The sequence below is a fragment of the Crocodylus porosus genome, unplaced genomic scaffold (assembly GCF_001723895.1).
Source record: "Crocodylus porosus isolate Cpor-Errol unplaced genomic scaffold, CroPor_comp1, whole genome shotgun sequence".
Lineage (NCBI taxonomy): Eukaryota > Metazoa > Chordata > Crocodylia > Crocodylidae > Crocodylus > Crocodylus porosus.
In genome coordinates, this window is record NW_017728921.1 from 2,025,708 (window position 1) to 2,049,742 (window position 24,035).

General features: G+C 42.3%; 2 protein-coding genes across 3 annotated transcripts in view; one reads left to right on the forward strand and one right to left on the reverse strand.

Moving 5' to 3' along the window:
- Window positions 1-6,888, forward strand: part of ANAPC7 (anaphase promoting complex subunit 7) — a 37,205-nt gene extending 30,317 nt beyond the window's left edge. Inside the window, exon 14 of the transcript XR_002101874.1 lies at window positions 6,518-6,888. The gene's annotated coding sequence lies outside the window, so the exon portion shown is untranslated. The remainder of the gene's footprint in view (window positions 1-6,517) is intronic.
- The window catches only part of ATP2A2 (ATPase sarcoplasmic/endoplasmic reticulum Ca2+ transporting 2), a 62,432-nt gene that overhangs the window by 8,451 nt on the left and 29,946 nt on the right, over window positions 1-24,035 (reverse strand). For both annotated transcript variants that reach the window (XM_019538697.1, XM_019538696.1), the window contains exons 6-18: window positions 18,244-18,324; window positions 13,503-13,588; window positions 11,429-11,893; window positions 8,990-9,078; window positions 5,616-5,718; window positions 4,866-4,997; window positions 4,646-4,768; window positions 4,227-4,445; window positions 3,403-3,738; window positions 2,060-2,280; window positions 1,631-1,833; window positions 964-1,049; window positions 442-575 (exon numbers count right to left, since the gene is read on the reverse strand). In XM_019538697.1, the coding sequence (XP_019394242.1) occupies window positions 442-575; window positions 964-1,049; window positions 1,631-1,833; window positions 2,060-2,280; window positions 3,403-3,738; window positions 4,227-4,445; window positions 4,646-4,768; window positions 4,866-4,997; window positions 5,616-5,718; window positions 8,990-9,078; window positions 11,429-11,893; window positions 13,503-13,588; window positions 18,244-18,324 (2,278 nt within the window). The remainder of the gene's footprint in view (window positions 1-441; window positions 576-963; window positions 1,050-1,630; window positions 1,834-2,059; window positions 2,281-3,402; window positions 3,739-4,226; window positions 4,446-4,645; window positions 4,769-4,865; window positions 4,998-5,615; window positions 5,719-8,989; window positions 9,079-11,428; window positions 11,894-13,502; window positions 13,589-18,243; window positions 18,325-24,035) is intronic.

Here is a 24,035-nt window from a genome sequence, read left to right on the forward strand (position 1 = left end):
TGTATTATATTAATTGGCTGAGGCCATACTCCCTTAGGGCAGGAAGAACTATTTTTCATATACTTAAACTGCCTTATTTTAGGTCTCCTTGTTCTCACTTCATAGCAGCAGTGCAGGGACTCGTCTGATTGATGAGGCTTGAATTAAAGAGTGGAAAACATCCGTGCAGTTAATGCCCTGCAGTCAAATACCAAGATCCCAAGAGTGAACCTGAGGGTTTAAAGCTACACCTCTGCATTCATGGAAGGTCTTCAACATGACCCAGGAAAGCTGCTCCTAAAGGAGGCCTGCACTGTGTAAATTCATGAAAGCATCATAGCACTGTTACCCATTACTTGAGTGTCCACACGTTACAATGGACACACATAGCAAGTCATGAACTCAGGCAAGAAGTTCTCACTGAAGCTCTTGTTAGTATCTTTCCACCTCAGAGATACTAACCTGTTGAGAGCATTGCACATCTCTATGGTGACCAGAACAGAAAGAGCCATTGTCATGGGGTATGGAGACTCAAAGACCACACAGTCTACACCCGAGAAGTCTGGGTTGTCCTCTTTACACTGCAGGAAGTGGCTCTACAAGAGAACAAAGCAAGCACTCGGTTCAATGATGGTGATCCAATTTTTAAAAAAGTTAAGCTCAGGATACCATTCAGGATTTCTTGCACAGGCTTATAAAGAGACTGTACCCAGTGCTGAGAACTACTTTCTCTATGTCAAGACAATTCTCATTAATTTATTGCACATAAAAGTCCTTCAGTAGCTGGTGGTCCTTCCAAAAACAGGTTAGCAGCTTATGTATTTGACCTCTCAGCTTCTAGTGAGCATGCACTGAATTATGTACAATTGTATCACATAGTCAGATACGATCCTTTAGAAATAGGGCACACAGTGGAACACCACGTCATTACTGAGAGACTGCAGTTCTGGAAGCTTCTTAAAAGTAAAATTAACTGAGCAATACCAGCTGGTAGAAGGTAATTCTTGGACCACCATCAGCAGCGATGAACCACCAGGCAGCAGCACCCACTGTAGCAGCTCCAACATAACCTTGAGGAGGGAAAAATGCAGTTGTCTATATTACAGTGAGAGAGACAAGGCCTCGTGCACCCTCCTTGAGCGTCCCCCTCCATCACCCCTTGAGCACTCTAATGTGTCATGCAACTGCATCCGTTTCCTTCAAGAAAGTAGCTCCGAAATGTTGGCTGGACAGATTCCAGTTGGGATGACGTGACACCTGAAAGTCTTTCGTCTGTTCACACAAGCTGCCTATTGCAGATAAGACACATGAGGAATTCAACTGGTTAGAGCTCTGCAAATCATCTTGCAGTCCTACAGGCACAGCTTTGCCTGTTACCTACAAGAATAGAGCAAAGCAACAAGAACGGTGTGAACGGAGGAGGTGTGCTTAACTCGTGGTGACTACTGCAGACAAGTGATGCCAAAAGAAAGCACAAATCTTGGACTTAAGTGGCTAGAAGGAGCACACTGGTTCAACAGTACACTCCGCTGCTGTGGTTCTGGACTGGGGTCCCAAACACACCACCAGACCTGCGACTTCCAAACAGGTTTCTGGAAGATGTTCTATATGGACATTTTAAAATTTAAAAATAAAAGCCAGTATTACTCACATCCAATAGCCAGGTAACGGAAGAAGAGCCACCCACTGATCAGCGGCTCTTTAGGGTTGCGGGGTGGCTTATTCATAATGTCTAGATCAGGAGGGTTAAAGCCCAGAGCTGTGGCAGGGAGACCATCCGTTACAAGGTTTACCCACAACAGTTGGACAGGAATTAAAGCTTCGGGAAAACCCAGAGCAGCAGTCAAGAAGATACTAGAAGAACACACACAAATACAAGGTTACTCATGGGTATGTTAGTTAGATCAAAATAATTTTACAACAAACTCGAGTAGTAGATTCACAATTAAAACACATTTTGGAGGCAGCCTTTTAAAAAAAAAAAAAAAAAAATGTAGCCTCCACGTCCAATAAATCTGCTCTGTTCAGTTATCAGCATGCTAGAGCAAAACATTCAGATGAAGTCACTTCCTCAACTTACCAAACAACTTCACCAACATTGGAGGAGATCAGGTAACGGATAAACTGTTTCATGTTGTTGTAGATTGCCCGCCCTTCCTCCACGGCAGCTACTATGGTTGAGAAGTTGTCATCAGCTAGCACCATCTCAGAAGCCGTTTTAGCCACTGCAGTACCTGACCCCATAGCAATCCCAATTTCTGACTTCTTCAGGGCAGGAGCATCATTGACACCATCCCCAGTCTAAAACACAAAGTGCAAACAGAACAGTATGTGGGCACTTGTATATCTTTGGGGGATCTAATGGCGACTTAGTGGGTAAGGAGATGCAGATGGGTGATGGTACTTTCAAGCAGTGGTTCTTGGCCTTCTTAGCCTGAAGGTGCCCTCTATGGAGTGGCACCCCATTAAAAAATCTACTGGACTTGCAGAGAGGTCAGGAAGGAGGAGAAGCTAGCAGGGAAGAGCCTGCACTTACTCTCCTCACCAGAGTCTGCCCTTATCCTCCTCATCTTCTCTTTCCCTTCAAAAGCTGTCAGGACACCCCAGGGTGCTGTGGCACCCTGGCCAAGAATCACTGCTTTCAGATAAATAGAGGACAGCGAGCTTAAACCCAAGTGAAGATATCTGAAGAGGGGAACAACAGAATTAGAGAGCCAGGTAAGAGAGGGGACCTTTGCAGCCACGGAACCAAGAATGTGTTTCCAAAGCTGCTATTTTGGCTACAACTGGAATCAAGGTGTACTACAGCAGGCACAGTTGACTTAGCTGACTCCCCACTGCTCAAGTGCCAGTAATTTGGTTTAAAAATCTGTTTATCCTTGCCTAACACACCAGTCTCACGTCAGCTCCGAGGCCACACGCCTGCTGGGCTGAACAAAAAAATGCCTGTTTCAAGCGACAGCAGCACCTTTGTTGTACAGGCTTGGGGGGATGATACACAACGTACTTGAAGGAACAAACACGTTCTAAGCATCTACATTTTGTAAGTGTTATGAAACGAGGCTGAACTGCATGGAAACAATAAAGCAATTCTTACAATTAACTTGCTAAAGAACAATGCACTGTTGCAGTACTTTTCTAAGTGGAAACAATGGAAATGGAAATAACAATTGACAAAAGCATCACTAGTTGGGTGAAAATGTTTTCCCTGACAAGTGAGAATCAAAGTTTTCTGGGCCAGTGCTAGAGAACTTGTCTTTTATCCTATGAAGGTCCTTCATATGCAAAAAGGGAGTTAATCAACAATTTGCCAAACTATTTTGGCATTAGTTTGACTAGACAATTTGTTCTTAATAGTGACATTTCTTTTACAAGACACACACACACACACACAGTAGTAATTACTTACTTCTAATTACTTACCATAGCCGTAATCTCATCGAAAGACTGAAGGAACTCAACAATCTTAGATTTATGGGAAGGCTCTACGCGGGCAAAGCAACGAGCGTGTAGGCAAGCATCTCGCTGGGCAGCTGGGGAAAGTTCATCAAACTCACGTCCAGTAAAGGCTTTTGAAGAAACATCTTCATCCTCCGCAAATATACCAATGCGACGACAGATGGCTACTGCTGTGCCCTTGTTGTCACCAGTAATCATAATAACTCGAATACCAGCTTGCTTACACAACTTTATAGATGAAGCAACTTCAATTCTGGGGGGATCCAACATCCCCACACAGCCAACAAAGGTAAGGTTGGTCTGAAACAGGAAAGCATGGAGTTTTAGTATGAATACTAATATTCACCAATATTTCTTTGGTAGGCCAGTAAATACTGATTTCATGGCATGCCAAAGCATCTCAAAAATCATTAGTTTCAACTCAAGATTTTCTACTGCTCCTGGACCGTCTCCGTTTCACCAGCTGCACTGGCCATGGGGGAAGGCAGGCAGGGATTTCTTAGGGCGATGTCTTTTCGCTGGTCTAACTGTACAGTTGGGATAGAATTAGACAAGTTTTCCAACCCAACATGGGACCTGATGATCAGCACCTTGCATCTGAAAGCTTGTCTAAACTCTCTCTCACCTATACAGTTGGTCCAGTGAAAAGCCATCACCCTAAGAAATCTTCAGCCCTTGCATCATTTCTGGACCACTCTTAGACTACCAGAAAAACCCCACCTAACTCAATGAGTTGCCATATCTCAGCCAGAAGAAAATGTTGAAACAGAGGAGACAGAAGCACTAACCTCATAACTAATAAAGTTTGCAGACTCCTCGAGATTCATTTCTTCCTTCCTTGGTGGATTGTCATGCGTTGCCAGAGCCAAGCAACGCAGGGTGTCTCTGCCCGTACCCCACTCTCGAATGACAGACATTATCTTCTGCTTAATTCCTGATGTTAGGGGTAGCTTTGTGCTTCCAACACGGATGTGTGTACACCTATCGATTACACCTTCAGGAGCACCCTACAAAAGCAAAGCAAGCCAGCACAGTTACTTTCTATAACAGAACCATTTAACACTAGTCAAAGTTGCCCATCTCTGGGAGAGAGAGCACTAGATTCTCATTCATTCTAACAGTTCAGCGACAGTTAATGTGAGCACAACTTTAAATCATGCAGCTTCCACAGCCTTTCAGAGCAGCACTTCTAGTGAGCTGAGCTCACCTTAACAAACATCTTGCTCATCAATGTCCGGCTTGGTTTGTTTGGGGAACAGTACACAGACATGGACTTTCTGTCTCTCGAAAACTCCAAAGTGAACTCTTTCTTCATAAGCTGCTTTATGACCTGTGCAAGGGACACAAGCAGTAACGCTGCATTTAGATTACAACAAACAGAACTGGGAACAAGCTTTGTTTGCAGTAGCCTAGCTGAAAGCACTGACCGAGTTGCAAGCATTTGCACGTTCAATTCTGGAAAGTCCTTTCAAATCCGTGTCAAATACATTCATCTTCTCTACCAGGCAGGAGAGTGCAGTCTCCGTAGCTTCTCCAACCTTTTCATATACCCCTTTAGCCTTCAAATAAACAAAGAATGGAGTTACTATAAAAAATACATATATTTATACAAAAAACCCCCACTATTTTTGGCAGGTCACCACAGTGAGATTTCCAGTGATATAACAAAGGGAAACAATGCTTGGCAAGTACTGTTGAACCTGACAGTAAAATCAGGCAAAACTTTTTTAAAGGCACCTAAGTGCCACTCGCCAAAAATTTCTTGTTTCTAGCGTTTCACTTATTTACATTCCCAGTGCTAGATCCTGAACAGTGCAAGTAGCTACTTTAAAAAAAGCCAAGATCTCAGGCAGGCAAGGCAAGTCTAGTGGCAGTGCCCTCACACAATGAAGTGGAAGACAGGCCTCAGATTTAGGTTCATCTCACTCTTTAACACTTGCACTGCTCAACACTGTTCTGCCAGAAAAAGCGTAGCATTAACTAGTTCAAGGGATTAAATATTCTCCCTTCATCAGAAGACAAGTGGAGTGACCACAATATTGTGATATGGTGCTCAGGCCTGGGGTCTTGCACTGAAATGAGGAGGCCCTGCCATCTGAGGAAGACACAAAATGAGGCCAAAAAACAAAGATTTAACTTCATTCTGGTTTCTGTCTGCATCAGAGTCACATACTTACTTCGTTATAATCCAAAGAAGAATCATTACAAAGTGCACAGATGGTTGCTAGTTCTACAAGGCCATCAAACTGACTACATTTCACAAGTTTGTCGTCTCTGTGCCTGTCCAAAAAAGGAATGGAAGCACAAGGTTATTAAGTCACATCACAATTCTATGCTCTTGCATCTCACTCCTTCCTTCCTTGGTCACTGCCTTTATGCATTGAACGGTATAAACACGGTCTAGTCGGTGCTCAGCACGGAGTCTAACATGAGGCCGTATAGCAATTGCGGGACACCTACTCCAGATTTCCACGCACACCGTTTATCCTGAAGGGACAAGGCAGAGTTACTGATCAAAGCTCCGTTTAAAGCTATGGTGATTTTAAGCAAATAGACTGAAAAATTTTGCCTGGGTTTTATTTTATTCTCCTTTTTCCACAAAGGAGTCAAGCGTTAAGATATATTTCTTCATTCCTTGCAGTGACAATTTTCAGTTTCAATGGGTCATGTTTCTTTCATTTCTTCCCCCCTCCCCACCATTGTTAGAAACTATTTAGGCTGTAAAATACAATCTACATTTTTAGTACCAAAAAGACACATTTCTTTTGCTCAAGACAAAGACGAGAACAGTTCAGAAACAGGAGTGCTGATAAAGGAAGGTGATTGTTGCTGAAAATAAGGCTGGGAAGAATTCCTGGAAGCAGTAGGTTTGAGGGAGAAATGACTTGGTAGGTAAGCAAAAGAAAGGAGATATTTTAAAATGCTGGGATAAAAAGTAAGAGCCTAGTTAAATGATTTGTAAAAGGCAATATGGGTGGTTCATAGCTCCAAGAGGAATAAAACACTTCCCCCAATTCCCAGTCCAGTCACAGCCTTAATCATATGGCTAATTAGCCTCCGATTCCACTTTCCCTTTTAGGCCTCTCGCTCTAAAGAGGGAGTAAAGGAGAAAATGAAAGCAGTGGCAGAGCCTGAAGGTCCTAGAAAGGGCCATGAGCTTGAGTTTTATGCAAGAGAAGACAGAAAACCAATGAGAAGTCCCAGGCAACAGAAGAAAGCAGCTGCGATGCTATGGTTTGAAAAAAAAAAAAAAAGAATTTAACATCCTTGGTTTTGTTGCATATCTTGTTTATATATCCCTACATATGGACTAGGCCAATCTGCGGGCCCTAAATTGAGACACTTAAAAAGCCCGTTTAGTATATAGTGTGCATGAGCCTCAGACCAGTTAAACACACGAGTGCAAGTGAGCACCCCTTTTTCCACCGGAGAGGAAAGTCTAACTCTTCCACAGTAATCTACCGCCGATTATGAACATTAGCACTCCCCTGAGACGGGTGTGGAGTGGTCTGTTGCACTGTGACAACATGATATCTTGTACGTGCAACAGCTGCACATCAGAGTTGCATTTTTCACAATCAGAACAAATCACATTAATGCACAGACCCACCTTCTGGGACACCGGCATACCTCTAGAGTAGTAAGGAAGAATTATTGAGACATGGCAGTCGCTGCCCAGTACTTTTTATAACCTAAGGAATACGGGGGACCTCCACTGCCAGTGTTAATAAACAGTAACTCTCCACCAGCACAGCCATTTTTCCCTTGAGGGCTTTCCTTAAAAAATAAGGCCATTTCTATCTAGCAAGTCTTAAGGTAGACACACAGCAACTCAAGCTACACAGCAAGCTTCCAGCATTATTCTGCAGCATTGCAAACTCTACAAGCTTTGGAACCCTTTTTTTTTTTTGCTCTCCTAACACAAAGTATTTTACCCACGTTAGCTAACTTCCTGGTGGTAAAGGCAAGGTAATATTATAACAACTAGAGTGAAGTGCCCACCTTCATACTTTCCGTAAAATAATAAAAGTCCTGACATCTCCCCCCATTTTCCGGCAGTCACTGACTTATCCCCAGCTGATCTGCATGAAGCAGGAGCCCCGAGGGTTAACACAGCCACTGCATGCCCCTTGCCACAGACACCAGCTCCCAGGGGGGTTCCAGACTCCCCTTTTGGGCAGTGGGTCCCACCCCAAACTTCCAGCCCCTCTGGGAGCCCCACGGGCCAGGTGACAGCTCCGAAGGACATACACCTGACTAACGCTGGCATTCCACACCCCTCACTGCAGCTGGGCACATTCGAACAGACATATTAAAAAACTCCATTCAAGTACATGACAAATCCTTTACGTAAAAGGAAATTGCCACAAAAGATCTGATGGCCTAAGCTTATCTGCTGAAGCAGAAATTCAAGGTCTAGTTTGCAAGCGACTTTGGGAAAAAAGAAAGATTCAGGGAATTAAGACTTCTCAATGTTGAGAACACTACAGTCCCAAACTGCTGTGAAAAGTAATAGATAATTACTACTGATATTGCTAGGACATGCATAACTTTTTGGAGATATGCCAGAAATCTTACAAGATCTTTGAAAAGTATTAAAAAAAAATTTAGCAGAATGTATATTTCAACCCCTTAGCAAAGTTTTCTAACTAAATCCTCATAAGTATCTCAACTGCCCAAAAAAACCCCCAAGACCAACTACTGAAGACTTTTTTGCAGCTTCTTTTGCTCAGTTGTTCTCTGATGACAAGATTCTTGCCCTGGAGTAGAATTCTAGCATTCCCAAAGTATTAGGGATGAAAGAGTCTCCCAACCCTACATTTAAATCTTACACTTGTTTATTAACATTGGCAGTGGAGCCTGTGAAGTCACCCACACTTTTTCAAAGCCAGAGGTTTTGAGTATATAAATTCAGATTAAGCACACACCAAAAAGCTGTAGAAAATACCAGAAAAAGGATCCAAATGCTGAACTGCTGACCCCACAGGTACTAGAGATGCTGTTCTCTTGACATTGTTTGAAAAGGTTCATTCCAGAACCTGTGCAACTTGAAGATTTACAGTCTTAGAAAGGAACCAACTGAAAACCAGTAAGGAATGTAAACAAACCGTTAGTGGATTGCCTACCAAAATGCGAGTTGCTGAGTCAAGATTTACTTATTCAGACCTAGAATTCAGCTCTCATAAAAGGACAGATTTCAAACTGAAATATTTTAGTGATTTAATAAACTAAAGCCTAGAAGACTTTCACAAAGGAAGACTCTTTGGATGACTACGTCCAAGATTTCATCAACTCTGTGTTCTGAGGATGCTTTGTGACATTTTGGTTTTCTAGGATTTCAATTTACCATTTGATCTAATGTTTCAAAACATACAATTCTAGGCCTAAATACTTTGAGTCTTGGGTTTATATGCATACTTTGGCTGGCTGAGAACCCTTTTTATATTAACAAGCATCAGGCATCGCCATATAGTCTGAGCTGCCAGAGTCTGAAGGGGTTATCTATCCATGGTTTGTCCAGAGGCATTTTGCATGAATAAAAAGTACTTACACTTCTCCCATGGGAGCATAAGTTGAACCAGTAATAGTGAATTCATTCAGTGTACAGCTGTCTCCTTCTACTCTATCCAGGACAAACATCTGTAACAAAAGTTCACAAAAATGAAATTGTTATGGATTGCACACTCATACTTAACTGATTCAAATTGGGGCAATTGTGATATTAGGCATGTAATACAAAGACATTTAGATGAAAGGAGAAATGATCAAAGAGTTCTGAGAGCAGGGCCTTCTCACATAGCAGCTGCTCCATGGTAACCTGCCCAGCTGCCCACTCTTCCCTCACAGCAAGTTAAACTGGGGCCATTTAGTTCAACTGAAATAGGGTAAATCCCCAACCCCACCTGAACACTGCAACAGTTGTACCCCTTAGTATTCAAAAGGGTAAAAGTAGAAATGAAGTGAAACACTTTCACTGTATTCTGCTCACAGATGCAGTCAAGGATAAAACCACCCTGCAGCCATAAACTGGAGGAACAAAGGGAAAAACACCCTCACAACTGTGCACGTTACCCTGAAAACATGTACTGAACAAAGATACAAATATTTTAGGGTAAAATTCCTCGAGCTACACTTGCTTCAGCACACTATGCAGAAGATAAATCTCAAATGGAACAGGGCAAAGACTTCTTGAAAAGCTGAGCACTTCTTGAAAAGCTGAGCACCCTCTTTGCTTATGCAAAGTCACATGTTACCTGCATGTGCTAGGATGCATTTGCCACGTTAAAATCTACTGTGAAGACTACACGTAAGTTACCCAATTTATTTGACACCGCTGACAGAGCAAACTGCACTACATAGGATCCAGAACACAACCTTCTAAATACAAGGACACCTAATATTGCATTCCAAAAAAAGTTTTATAAACTAATCTGAAAGCACTGGAATGGGAAGTGAACAAGGAAGCTTTCTGCTTTTTGGCATCTGAGTGATGAAAGAATCCCTGCAAAGAGCAGGGCAGTTATGCAATCCCACTGCAAGTAACCTCTTCCTGAATACTGATGAGCAGCTGCTTTGTCTCTCTTAGGTATAGATACTATAATACTCAACTGTGGCAAACTAGCAAGCAAGACATCAGCAAACACCAATTAAAAATGGAAGAAAAAAATCTGCCATTAATCATGAAAGTAACAGAGCATGTGATGCTCTGAGTTATAAGCTTTTCCAAAAAATGGACCCAAATCTTGAACATGGCAATGTGATTCTGGATAACTCTGAAGTGATGCAATACAGCTGCTCTGCTGCTGTAATATCTGCCCACGCAAAAGGCTTTTCACCTGAATTAATACAAAATGCTAAATCCCTCCTCAGACTTCCAAGTGCACACAGGCATGAAGGACTAGCAACAGACCATGCTGCCCATAAGCCAGAACACAATTCTATGCCACGGTGATTCAACGTTAGCATTTTGATTTTTGAGTAATCGAAATCATTTGCTTTACTCAACTGCAAGACAAGCATCAAAAAGGTGACGCTGGCAATGCAGACACTGCTGATTTGAACTCTGGGCTGCCAGACCAGTTGTGCAATAGAACGTGCTGGAAATGCTGCAGCAGTCTCTAATCCCAGAGCATAAAGCTAGGTAGGGAAGACAGCAGAAACGCAAGGGAAGTTCAGCTTTCTGCAGAGTCTGACACCGGGCCCACCAGAGTCCTGCCTATGCAATACCTTCCACCCTTCCTCTCACTCACTGGTAGGAGCTGCAAGTCTCATCTCTGACACAGCCAGCCAGCAAGGCAATTTGAGTGGGGAAGAAACAGTACTGATGAATTACAGAGGAGAGGGAAAAAAGAGTGAAGATGGCTGAAAGAGGCAGTGTTGGGGGCAGTTACGTGCACATGAAAGTTGCTGCTTTTCAGCTAGTGCTCCGTTTTGTATCTAGCTTTAAGACTGGCCAATCAAGAGTTAGTACCAGGGCTGGAAGCAACTGCTGTCCCTAGCAGAGCAAGTCAAAAAGCATTCATCATACATGGTACAGTAAGAAATGGTAGCATTCTCCTGCTCTATAAACATTTCACAATATTTGAGACACATGGTAAAAGGACCTAGGAAACCTTCTATGTGAAATATCCTTTATTCTACCCTTCTGGACCTGTGGACTGGTTGTACACAGGGAAGTGACTGTGCAATTCAACTGTGGCATATAAGCAGTTAATGGGAAGAACTTCCACATGCAGAGCCCCCCCTTCAAGTGTGCATACAACTATTTTTAGCCATTACCAAATAAGGGAAAGATGAGAGTATTAAATATAAAAAGCATGGTGGAAATTAAATTGAAAGTCAAATCATACTGCAGCAAATAAAACAACATGATGATGCTACAAGGACAAGAATGTTCTCATTACCAAACACTCTAACATGAGAGGACACCGAGTACTAGAGAACCTGTGGAGAAAAGGAAGCAGAGAAGAAATAAAGCATTTCACCATACCCTGCAAACGGACATCTGGTTGGTTGTCAGAGTACCCGTCTTGTCAGAGCAGATAACAGAGGTACATCCCAGGGTTTCCACCGACGGCAGACTTCGAACAATAGCATTCTTCTTGGCCATCCTGCGGGTTCCCAGAGCCAAACAGGTGGTAATGACGGCAGGCAGGCCTTCGGGAATAGCAGCAACAGCCAGAGCCACAGCAATTTTGAAGTAGTAGATGGCTCCTCGAATCCAGGAACCACCATGGACTGGATCATTGAAATGCCCAATGTTGATTATCCAAACAGCAATACAGATGAGCGAGATGACCTTGGAGAGCTGCTCTCCGAACTCATCTAGTTTCTGTTGCAGTGGCGTTCTCTCTTGTTCCGTAGCTACCATCTCATCACGGATTTTGCCAATTTCAGTGTTTACTCCTGTGGCGACAACCACTCCCATAGCTTTCCCAGCAGCTATGTTGGTACCCTGAAGAGGCAAAAGGAAGAAGGCTTCCTAAGTCATCTGTGATTCTACTGAAGTCAGGTTCTTTCAAACCAGAGTCGAGATTTGGCTTGTATCATCTGCTCTTAGTTTAGCTAAATTTAGGAGGCAAAGATCATGCAATTCATACATTTCACTTATCAGTTCCTGATAAATTATCCTGGATTCTATTTGGACAGCCATGGGTCTGCATTTAAACGGTGCAATAAAAATAGTTATTGAAATAGGATGCCACAATTCACTGGAGCAATGGAGCACCCTAAAGAAGTTGAGAACTACTGGTGTAAATCAACTGCACTCTTTACATTGTGCTAGCCCCTTCACCTTTTTTTTAGGTCACAAAAATTAGAAACAGGAACCCCTGCACAGAAAGTGCTTTTTGTTATAAAACATGTAGCACATCAGTGAGTCCCAAAACTTTAAATGGGCAAGACAAAAATGTCACTGCCTTTAGCCATGTTAAGTTTTAAAATGCTGTTTAATGTTTTTGAAATGCAATCCATTAAAAGCCCATACCAGCCATTTGCACCTACATCTAGGTCATAAAAGTACCTTAATGAACCCAGAAGTTGTAAGTTTCAGCTACATTTCTTTTTTCAACCTTTACATTCCCCTGGTAAACCCAGAAAGTCAGTATTCAAATGCAGACTCTCAGTTACAAAGTCTGAACAAATGCTATGCAGCATGTCCAAATTCACAGCCCCCCCCACAACGGCCTGAGCACAACTCCAGTATATTCAAGGAGCTTATGGCAGTTGCAACTTTTACCGTTCAAACAGCGAGGAAGGAACTCAACACGGCCAGATGCAAGTCTGCCCCCCTTTATTCATGTTAAGTGCCCTTCTACTCATAGAATTGTAGAGAAGTAGGGCTGGAAGGTCTTGAGGTCACCTAGGCCAGCCCCTGCTCGAGGCAGGATCATCCAGGTCTGAACCAGCCTAGACAAGCGCTTGTGAATAACCTGCTCTTAACAGCTTCTAAGGATGGAGATCCCACAACCCCCCTAGGTCGTCTATTCCAACAGGAGGCCTCCTGCAAGTATAACAACATTATTGAGACTGATAGTCAAGCCTGGGAAAGCAACACCTCTTAAAATCGAGAAGCACTCAGTTATTTATTAATCTTGAAAGCATTCAGGTCTGTTTCAAAGAAGGTATCCTTCTGCATAAAAACAGTGAAACACCCAAAGATGACTTGCATTAAAGGCTCCTACTGGTTTCATTGTACTAAATTAGGATAGTCACTTCATCTCAGTCTTGTAAGAAACATCAATAGTTCGCAAGGGGTGAAGTGAAGCAGCATTTATTTAAGAGTGTGCTCACACCCGAACACTTTGTGAAAATTCTTCTAGGATGGACACAATGTGTACTGAAGCACATATGCTTGGTTTCTCTAGTTTTTTTGGTTTTAAGTAAACCCTTTCCCTAAGATGTATTAAACTAAGTTGCATAGGATTCCTCCTGGTTCCTAAGCAATCTGATGAGCTTGGTGCAGGCAGCAGTTTGTGCTGGTACAGTACAAGGCAAGAAAACTCCACAGCTTAGTTTTAGGACTTTGCAGAGCACTTATTTCCCCAGCCAAATAAAACACTTACAGAGAAAAGCATGTTCTTCTTGTCCTGGTTCACGGCACGAGGATCAGGAACAGGATCTGTGTGCTTAATAACGGACACAGATTCACCTAAATAAAGAAGTATAGCATTACATATGCAACTTTAACCTTCCCTTTGGATTCAGCTTCCTGCAAGCAAAGATGGTATTGAAAACAATGCACTTTAATGGAAACTGGAAATAATTTCAGGTCACAGAAAAGCAGAATGGCCTTGTGAGACAGATGTCCAGAATAATCTAGAATTGGAGGCAGACAGCGCTGCTTTTATGACAAGACATGAAAGCATTACGCTAGTTGACATCCCCACCCTATATGAAGCGATTTCAAGTGCATCCAGGGTAATGTCCTGATTTGTAATACACCAGGAACAAGGAGACGACACCAAGACATTTTTGGCTTTCAAAATGCAATAAAGAACTCAAAATAATTTGGGAAAACACATTTTCTTGTAGCAGCAGATGTTTTAATGTTTTTTAAAGCCTAGAGGCAGGAAAAGTAAACAGCCACAGTTGTTCTTGTTGCTACTTTGTCACAGCACACAAGTCTGACATTTTCATTAGCATTTGATTGCATAAAAGGAGATGCCTTGGTTGAAAAAAGTTTTGATTTTTATAACAGCCTGAACATGTAAGACAAGTTCAGGTTCTCTTGCTTTAATTTTAAAACTCTGCTACTTAAGTGCTTCAGAATCATTTACTGTCCATCTGAAGTTTGCAGGAGATTTTCAAATGTTAATTTCAGATTTCTGTTCCTGGCCTATTGTTATGAGGGAAACAATAGCTGATCAGCAATTAAAAAAAATAAAAGCATGTATTAGACTGCTCTCTGCACAGATGTTGAAAGATTTCCCTTGATCAAACTGTGGGACCGCACTGCCTGCAGATTGCCCAAGAGCAAGCATGGGATGATGTATGCTTGTTATGCAAAAATGGACCTGACCAAAGCTACTGCTTAGAATACAGCAACACCCTTCCCGTGCTGTGAAGTCTCTAGCAAGGAAGTCCTAGGTTCATCTTCATCTTTTGATCTTTTTTAAAAATAATGTAGTGTAATTTATAAAAATCCAAAATCATAGCTTGTGACTTTATTCTATGAAAAGAAATGTGCACACACCAGTGTCCTGGCAGCTAATACCAACAGCATGCTCGCTGAATTTCTGGCTTCTCCCTTACTTCCAGTTCTTACTCAGAAATTCTGCTACATTCTTCATTTTTGCCAATCTGGGAAGTGCTCAAAGCAGAGCTCACATGCAGTAGAGTCCAGCATTTACAGCAAGTTCCATCAACACGAGTGTGTGCGAGGATACCATAAGGACACAGGCCCTGTGTTTAGTCATAAGGGATGAGTCTTCACAGCAACAGTGCCACGCAGAGATAACCAAGTTAGCTCCGAATGAGCTGTGTAGCCTTACTAGCACAATGCTCTGCCCAGGGTAATAGACCCCACTTCACAGCAGGGCTAGATTGCACCACACGTTTCTTCTGCTTCTATGTACAGTGGAGATTCAGTCCAGTATCACCTACAGTCTACTTCTTCCTGTATGCCTTAAAGATGATCAAATTTACCAACTAAAATAGAGCCTAAATCGGCTGTATTCTTCAATATTAAATGGTACCCTTTCATAATGGTATAGACTGTACTAATAGAGACAATTTATAACATTGTTCATCGCCAGACTAAAAACTGTAGATGGCAGATTATATTAATGGAGTATCTCCTCATGAGAAAAGGTCTCTAGTCCTGTTTCTCAGATGCTTCCCCTCCTTTTATGTAAAAAGAAAGTTGGTTTCATTCTTGTTTGATCTCCCATTCCTCCCCACCTTAATCAAAGTTCACCTTATGAATATACCCTTTATAGAGGCGGACACACTGCTGCTCCACACCAAGTCAACTAAGCGTGCCAGGTTCTTGCTTACTATTCTGATATGGACTTCTACGATTGCAAGATAATTGAGAATAATTCCCAAAAATGAATCAGGAATGTAACTGGACTGAAATATGAATCAAAACCCTGATGGTCAAATTTGACAGATAATGAATGCACTCTTTACTTAGTGCCATGAGAACACAGATATCTAACAAAAGCATACATACATAAAGCAAGTTATTCATAGCTTTGGAATCAACATGTCTCGAGACCATGAGAGAGAATGATCCACTCCGCTCATTGTAAAATTGCTGGCTCTATCACCCAATTTCAGGCATCACTGCATTCTCCCTCAAAATAATTATGGAAAGTAAATCTAGTGACAAAAAGTCATCCAAATTTTAGCATTAGCATCATGGCAACTCTGATTAATGCACACAGGACACTTTGAAGACATTAAGCATTGTACAAGATTTCTTTCTTTCTTTTTTTTTTTTGGTTACCTCCAAAACTGAAAAATGTTAAAAAGCAAAACAGATCTTGTTCACAAGTCTGTGATTTCATTTTCCTGGTAAATACCCAGACTCTTCTCTCCTGGAGATATTTATTACCATATTTACTTAAATACATAAGATGAGTCTGAATATAAGATGACCCCCAATAATTAGAGCCTGTATATAGAAAATTTATGTTTGTTGTAGTTTTCCAGGTATAAGATGCAAGCACTGGAGGGCTGTCTTGAATGCCCACCTCCACTGCTACAACAGGGAAAGCAGTGGCTGGGGGGTGGCCCCCTTCCCCTCTGCCCCACCCATTTCTTCCACCCTGCAGGCTTCCTGCACCCCCCAGCCCAGTCTCTGCCCCGTCACACCCCCAGCCCCCAGTCTCTGCCTCCTCTCCCCCACTTTCCTCTCAGATGCTAGTCAGACTGCTCCATCCCAGTGTCCCCGAGCACAGGAGGTGGAAGCTCAGCCCTCCCCTGGCCATGCAGCAGTAGCAGCACCACTGATCAGCCAGGTAGGGGAAGGATTTTCCACGTGCTCCCTGCCTGGGAGAGACCCCAGCCCAAACAGAGCTGCACCTGACAGTAAAGGGGGCAAGGGGCAGAAGCTGCAGCACAGAAGCAGAAGTCGGGGCAGGAAGTTGCTGCAGGTTTGAGTCTGGCCCTGACCTGGGCTCAGGGCCAGACTCAAAGCCACAGCAATCCCTGCACTCCCCTCCACTTCATGTGTGAACGCAAGACAAGGGTCTTTTTCCCCCCACTGGTTGGGGGGAAGCCTTGCCTTACATTTGAGTAAATACAGTACTTTAAAGTCAAGCCACTAAGAACTTTCACCTACTTGAAAGCAATTTTAGAAAGACTAAGGAAAGCAATTTTAGAAAGACTAAGACTACTTTGTATTCCTCATTGGTACACATGGATGACATGTACCTTCAGAAGATCAGTCTCTCCCATGGAGGATACACTGCCATGGTAGTTAGTGAAGTTGCTAGTTTAAGAAAGGAGCCTCAGGAGGCAGAGTACAATATGTGAATTCCAGAACTACATTAAAGGCAGATTATGGTCTTCCTATAGAGTTTGCTTTCCTACTACGCAATTAGAGAATAAAAACATCTTTAGAAGACAGTGTTTGGAGTGAATATCAAAAAGTTTTTGAAGAACTAGTTTATGTAGATGCGGCTTTCAGTGTTTTTCAAGTGTACCACTCTTCTCTTCCAATTTTCAAGGCTGACAGCTTAATGTAGAGGTCCTGGCTCAGAGGAGATTTTGACTGTGTGTGAAGTCTGGAGACTTCTCATTACAGTGCCATTTAATTAAGGCAACTCCCTCCCGGTCAGGGTGAAATTCACAGGCTGCTTGGTTGCTCTACTAAATTAGACACCTAGAGGGCAAGGAGTGTTACCATCTATATTTTACTCAGATAGTAAAATGTTCTTCATCTTACTGAGAAGTCTGTATCAGGGTCTCTTGACAAAACTGAACCTCCACTGCCCCCAGGTCCCATTCCTACTGCCCCAGCATTCAAGGGCTGAAAAGCTGCTCCTTCTCAAAAACAACAAGGGCAACTCCCCCTGCCCTGAAGCAAAGGGCTCTGGATCACACTGGCCAAAAAGAAAAAAAGATGACAACAACAACAACTAGACTGGAAAACAGTTGATAGCATCTTCAGAATGTGGGTTGCCCAACTTTGTTTTTCTGCGTTTGATTTTATGATAGCAAGCATATAATAAACCAGGTTCACAAAGTAAGACCTAGAACAGGTCTCTGTATTTTTAAACCCGCAATTTGTTAGATTTGCTTCTACAGGAGAGGTAAACTGATACCTGACACATGCTCTAAGTATATATGATGCAGGCATCATTGACAATGAACTTCATTTTATGCGACTTACCAAGAGATGAGGTCTGGGCGATAAGCCAAAAATACTAGCTGTTCAAACCCATTAGGCTTCGTAAACTGGATTAGCAATTCATAATGTAATCCAGTATTCCATATTTTTATAAATAAATGCGTCACAAACCATACCAATTATGGTATCCTTGGATACAGTTCCATTTTACATAAGAACATGATTCATTGATCCAAATAAACCATCAGAAAGCACCATGAAGGAAGCTACTTAGTCTCTCCTCCTCAAAAAAACCACCCCAAAAACAACAACAACAATTTTGTCTACAAGTATTTAGGAACACTTGCTCATCCAGCTGCAAGATCATATTGTTCAATAAAATAATTAGCATCAATAGTGATTTATTTAACAAGCACAGCATGTTAGTAATTGCTCATCATGCAACTAGTGAGTAAGTGATTTCCAAGCAAACCGCATATAATTCAAGTGACAAAAAAGATTTCTACCTGTGAGAATTGACTGGTCTACTCTTAGAGTTGTAGATTTGATAGAAGTAATCCTTATATCAGCAGGAACTTTGTCGCCAACTATGGATTCAAAAAGAAAGAGACATTTAGCTACTGAGATCGATAAGCAAATATTAACTTTTCAGGTGACAGATACATTATACCGTTTTCTTCCAAGTAGTGCTGACAGCTTCAGGTTTTGTAGATTGCAGCATCCTTTAAAACCGTTTCAGTCAACTCCAAATTGTTATGCAGATTTGTATAGCACAGAAAAAGTCTGCTGGGTATTTTATACTTCCACGGCACCACTTCTCAAAACACTGTTACACAGTAGGAGACAGAACACCTTATAATAGATGCTCACCGAGTTACAGAAATAGCTGTAAAATGCACATTTCAAAACTTTTCCATGCATCAGAAATCACCACAAACTCTGATTCCCAAGTACAACATAGACTCGATGATCTATTGAGGTCCCTTCTGACCCTAGCATCTATGAATCTATGAACAGTAGCTATGGACCTTGTATTTCCCCTCTATAGAAATTCTCTGCCTGTGCAATAGATAAGTGTATCATTTCCTCCATGCTAAACATGTTAAAGTCAGTCTTCAGCTATCCAAAAAGATAGGAAAAAAAGGAAAAAAAAATTTGAGAAATGTTCAATATTTACCATCAAATGTTATGAGCTTGCAATATCCACTTGTTCAGGAACAACAGCAAATCCAGTGCACTTCTTAGCAAACAGCTAATTCGCAGGACACTGGAAAGTCATAGTACTATAATCTGAACATTACCTACAGTACATTAACCTGAACTGTTCCATTTCAGAGTTGGATAATAGACGACTTCATTTGTTATAGAACATTAAATTTACCATAGAATGAGACCCAGTCTGAATGCCGACAGCATGTTCGCGTTACATATATTTAGGTTGATCACAAAGAAATCTGGGACATCGCCACCCCCGCCATACCTCCTGAAATGAGTGGCGCTGCTGCAGGCAGTGGCAGGGGCACTCTGCCTCCTCACTGGACTGCACCCTACAATTCCAGGACTTCTGTTTAAACTTTGACTAACCAGCCAGGACTGGCCCATGAAATCCAGGATTGTCCAGCCCAAACCAGAATGTACGGTCCCTCTATATATAATTTTCTACCCTGTGTTATACCTGGGCAGAAATTAAAATAATTTGAAAGTCCTTTCTGTTCACTGCATGGAACTAATTTTCAACAATGTAATTAGAGATAGAGCAGCAAGTTAACAGGATGCCTCTGAAACATGGAGGAAAACTAAATATAGCCAGACGGTTTCTAGCATTTTTAATCCCAGGTGTAATTAGATCCCTTTTCTACTTCTTTTCACCCAGCCACTCACCGTTTTCAAATCAGACAGCATTATGGAGCTGTGGCTTTTATAACCGCCTGTGTGTGACTAATCCTCAAAAATGTCTGTGTGCAGGTATATTAACGTGCTACAACTTGTTAGCCTGACTCACATTTCTGTAGATGCCTCTATAGATATATTCTTCATTTAACCTTTTAGAATTAACAGGTATCATCGTTAAGAATTCTTTATGGGCTTTATAAAATGCCAAGTCGCCAAGTGTCTGTGTGAATGCCAGTTTTTATGGTTGTGAAATAATGCACACAAGTCACTCAGGATAGAAAAGCCAAATACTCCGATCACCAGTTAATAAGAATGCCTCTTGTCAGTAGATGGACTCATTACAACAGTCTCTCTAATGTGTCCCTGCAGAAAAATTAGAGGGAGATGCAATTCCAGTAGGAACTGCTTATGCAACTAGCAGCAACAGTACGCATTGAAGAGAACGAGGCTAGAAGGAAGCTATTACACCTTACTCAACACCCATCCCTGTTCATAAGCCTGAAAACCACAGAGGAGAATTAAAAACATAGTTATATACACTTTTTATAAGGTCACCCGAACCATCTCTGCAATATTGTCCAAGACTTCCCACAGGGCTGAAAAAAATGCAATAGCAGTAGTAGGAAAACAAAGCAGAATTGCATTAAAATTTAACCTAAAAAAAGTTACGCTTACGTATATGAAAGAGGCACATAAACAGTTGTATTTATTTCCTTTTTGTACCATTATTGCATATGAAAACTAATCTAAGCCAGTGCCCTTGAGCAGCAAGAGAAAATAGCATTAGACAAACAATGACCTAGGCCAAAAATGGGAAAAGTATTTGAATATGCTCCTCTGATGTCGTGAGGAGGTTTATATGCAGACATGTGACAGCAGCTGGTTTTCAGCTATCACAATCCACAGGACAGCAGGCTAATACCTCGGTGCAATGTGGTCCAGGGCCTGTCAATCTGGACACAGACATTGTTGCTTTACTTCCAACAGCTGAGCATCTACTCAAATGCACCTCATCTCACATGCACCATTACATTTGACAAACATATGTTAAAGGGACAGATCTCTTTACCAGGAACTTTTTATAGCTCCACATACACAGAAAGCCTTTGTAAAGTAACACAGCACAATAAAGGGGGGGAAGGGGAAGGATACTGCTCCTGACATTTACCTTCATTGAAACAGGAGATTTAGGAAAGAATGTGTAAACATCCTAAAACTTGCATGTCTTCAGAGATTTTCATCACTAACTGGAAAACTGATTAAATCTAAAAATCAGGAGGGTGCTTCTCTAGTGGATTACTGCAACAAGCGAGCAGCTGGTCCAGATATAGGCACTTTCAACCAAACAGAAACTATGACCCTGTGAACACTTCATTGTTCTGCGACTTGCCAGCCTGCCCAGACAAACAAACTTAAAGCGGACACTCCGTACCTACACACCAAGGTTGCAGGAATGCCCAAGTACAATACATGATCCCATGTTCCAGTAATCACTGGAACTCATTTCCTCCTCTCCCCACAACCCCTTTCCCAGCTTAACTAATTTTTTGTCTTCCTTTAGATCAGCCCTTTCACAAGACTCTGCAGGGAAGCAAAGGTTACTAGACTGGTGTTTGATACACGGAATTTACATCGCTCTTGGCCAAGCCCAAGTTCTACCCAGTTATTAATCCTTAAAACGCTCCATTGGACTGGCCAGTAAATATTATTCCAGCTTACAGACAGCAAGCAAACGTGGGAGAGAGGGGGTTGACTTGTCCTGGGCCAGGATCTGTAAGTAGGAGGTTGAACAACAATTCCACTCCCAATTCCATCCCTCTGGCTTCGTGCACTTACATCCACGTGTGCCCTGCAACCCAGGAAGCACTCCAGAAAGGGTAGGAAGAGAGATTCAGAGCTTTCTGCATATTCAGATAGGAAAGGGACAGGCAATTATTTTGGGCGGAGGGCTGCTTACTGAGTTTTGGCAAGCCATCAAGGGCCACATGACAGGCAGTCAGGGGCAGATAAATATTAATTTTCTAAATTATTTAGGGGGCCTGTGGATAGAATGACCTGGTAGGCCACATCCGGCCGGGGGGCCACATTTTTCCCACCCCTGAAATAGGACCATCTCAAAGCACAACATTAATTTACATTCAGTAGTGTGACGTCTGGCCCCTACGAATCCAGGGAGCGATTTAAGCATGTTCCAGATTTTCAGAAGGAGCCCTATGCAAAAACATATGAATACATTCAGTTTTTTAGGCCTTGCCCAAGCTGTTCTGGGCAGTATGGGTAGTTGAAGCACCATCAGAAGCTCCGAGTCCAGTTCAATTGTTGAACTAAAAACTGTGATAGAAAGAGTCAGAAGCTTTCTAGGATTATCACTGTTATGGTCACTATTATTATTATTGGTATTAACAACCACAACAACAACTTCAAAAAAGGTACAGGTAACTTCTTTCCCTTACACTGGGAAAAAAACTGAAGCCCTTAACATTTGTATGGATTTATTCAAATCATTTGACCGAGTTGCAGGAGTATGGGTAGACCTGGCATGCCTACTCCAAGTCACAGACCAGAGATGAAGCCAGCCAATAAGAACTTGAATGCTAAAATACCCGGAGCAGTTTTGTACGCTACAGTTGTATAAGAGTCTCGTTTTGTGACAAGTTCCCTGGCTTTCTGTTAAAAGAATCCTACTCCATTTCTTGGAAACAACTCTCAACATTTTTTTCTGCATGTCTTTTTCCCCTCTTTACATAAGTAACCTGCAATTTTGTATATGGTTTTCAATTCCAAGAGATTGGAGCAAGCAATTTCAATGCTACAGGGCATGAAAGAGAACCTAGATGGTGGCTTTAGAGAGTGCCCCAATTTGTGCTGCTACAGATGCCTCATTATTTCCACGTATATAACTGGCCCAGATACTACCCCCTTCAGCAAGCAGTCCTACTGACTTTGAAATCAGGACTGCCTCAGGGGGTCAAGAGCAGGATGCAACTCAGAAGTCTTTATTCAACCAAAAGGATGAAATACTTTCTGCAGCAGTTTAATAAAAATCCTAATGTGCAAAAGAAAGAAAACAGCTGAAATTGTACCCTTCCTCAACAAGGACTTGTATTATTCTGAGCTTAATTTTAGCCAACCATGTGGATGCCTGTTCTGACAGGAACAGCTCTGGGCAGACTGAGAGCCGGGGTTGCCAGGCTTAGTTTTAAAGGTATACTGAAAACAACATTTACCCAATAATCCCAGATGTGCAAAGTAAAGCACACACCTGTGATAAGAATCCAATTCAAACTTTTAAACACTCCAAACTGCATGGTGCTTCCACTCACAAGAGGGAAAAACAGGTACTCTTCTCATGGTTTTCTTCTAATGCCAAATACTTTTTGCCCTCATTTTCAAATGTAAATTGGGGGGAGGAGGGTTGTTTGTTTTTAAGCTTACACAGTATATTTTCCTTCTCATCTTCCTCCTTTTGCTGAGCCTACACAGACTAAATTTCTGGCCTACTTCTGCCAGAACTTTTACCCATATGCTTAAAATTAAGCATTACTAATAGTCCCACTTACAGCGAGGGGAAGACTTGCAGAGTTTCAAGTTAAACATGCACATAAACGCCCACTGCTTGCAGGACTGGGGTCTTTAGCTGCAGCATCTCTGAGACTGCCACCTCCTCTTTTCTGAGAATGCATAAGCACCAACTACTTTAACTGTAAAACTAGATAATTTGGGAACAGTTCAGAAGACTGGCTGCAGTCTGACCCCACCTGAATCAACAAATACTTTCCACTAATTTTAGTAAGGACTGGATCAGACCCACACTAGTTGAAGATATGCAACATTACTACATTAAGGTGCAATGTTTCAATAGGAAGAGTGGATTTTACAACCCCAGAGGACCTGGGGCCTATTCTTTAAGAGTGTCTGGGTTCCCGTCAGAAATGAAGGGGACTCAGTTGAAGGATGTGGGTAGTTCAGAACAGAGGGGTGGCAACATACGGCCCAAGGAGTCGGGGACTGTCCATGCCTCCACCAGGGCCGGGCGACAAGGCGCTGCACTGCGCTGGGGCCATGGTTGGGAAGCAGGGAGAAGCAACGGCAGCTGGGTCACAACAGGGCCCACCTCAGACCCAAGCCAGGTTACTCTGGTCCACGACTCCCAAAGGTTTCCAGCCACTGGTTTGAAAGACAGGCAACTAGTGCTAGTCGAAGGAGAGCCGTCTTGGGAACAACTACCTGTCCACAAAGCGCATCACTGCACACACTGCTCTGTCCCCACTTGAGAAACCACCTCAAAGAAGAGGGTTTCAGCCTCTCTTAACATTCAAGACTGGATTCTCCAAATATGCCAATCCTGATGACATCAGCAGTCACAGGAGAATCGGTGGAGAAGGAACTAAGCTGAAATCACCAA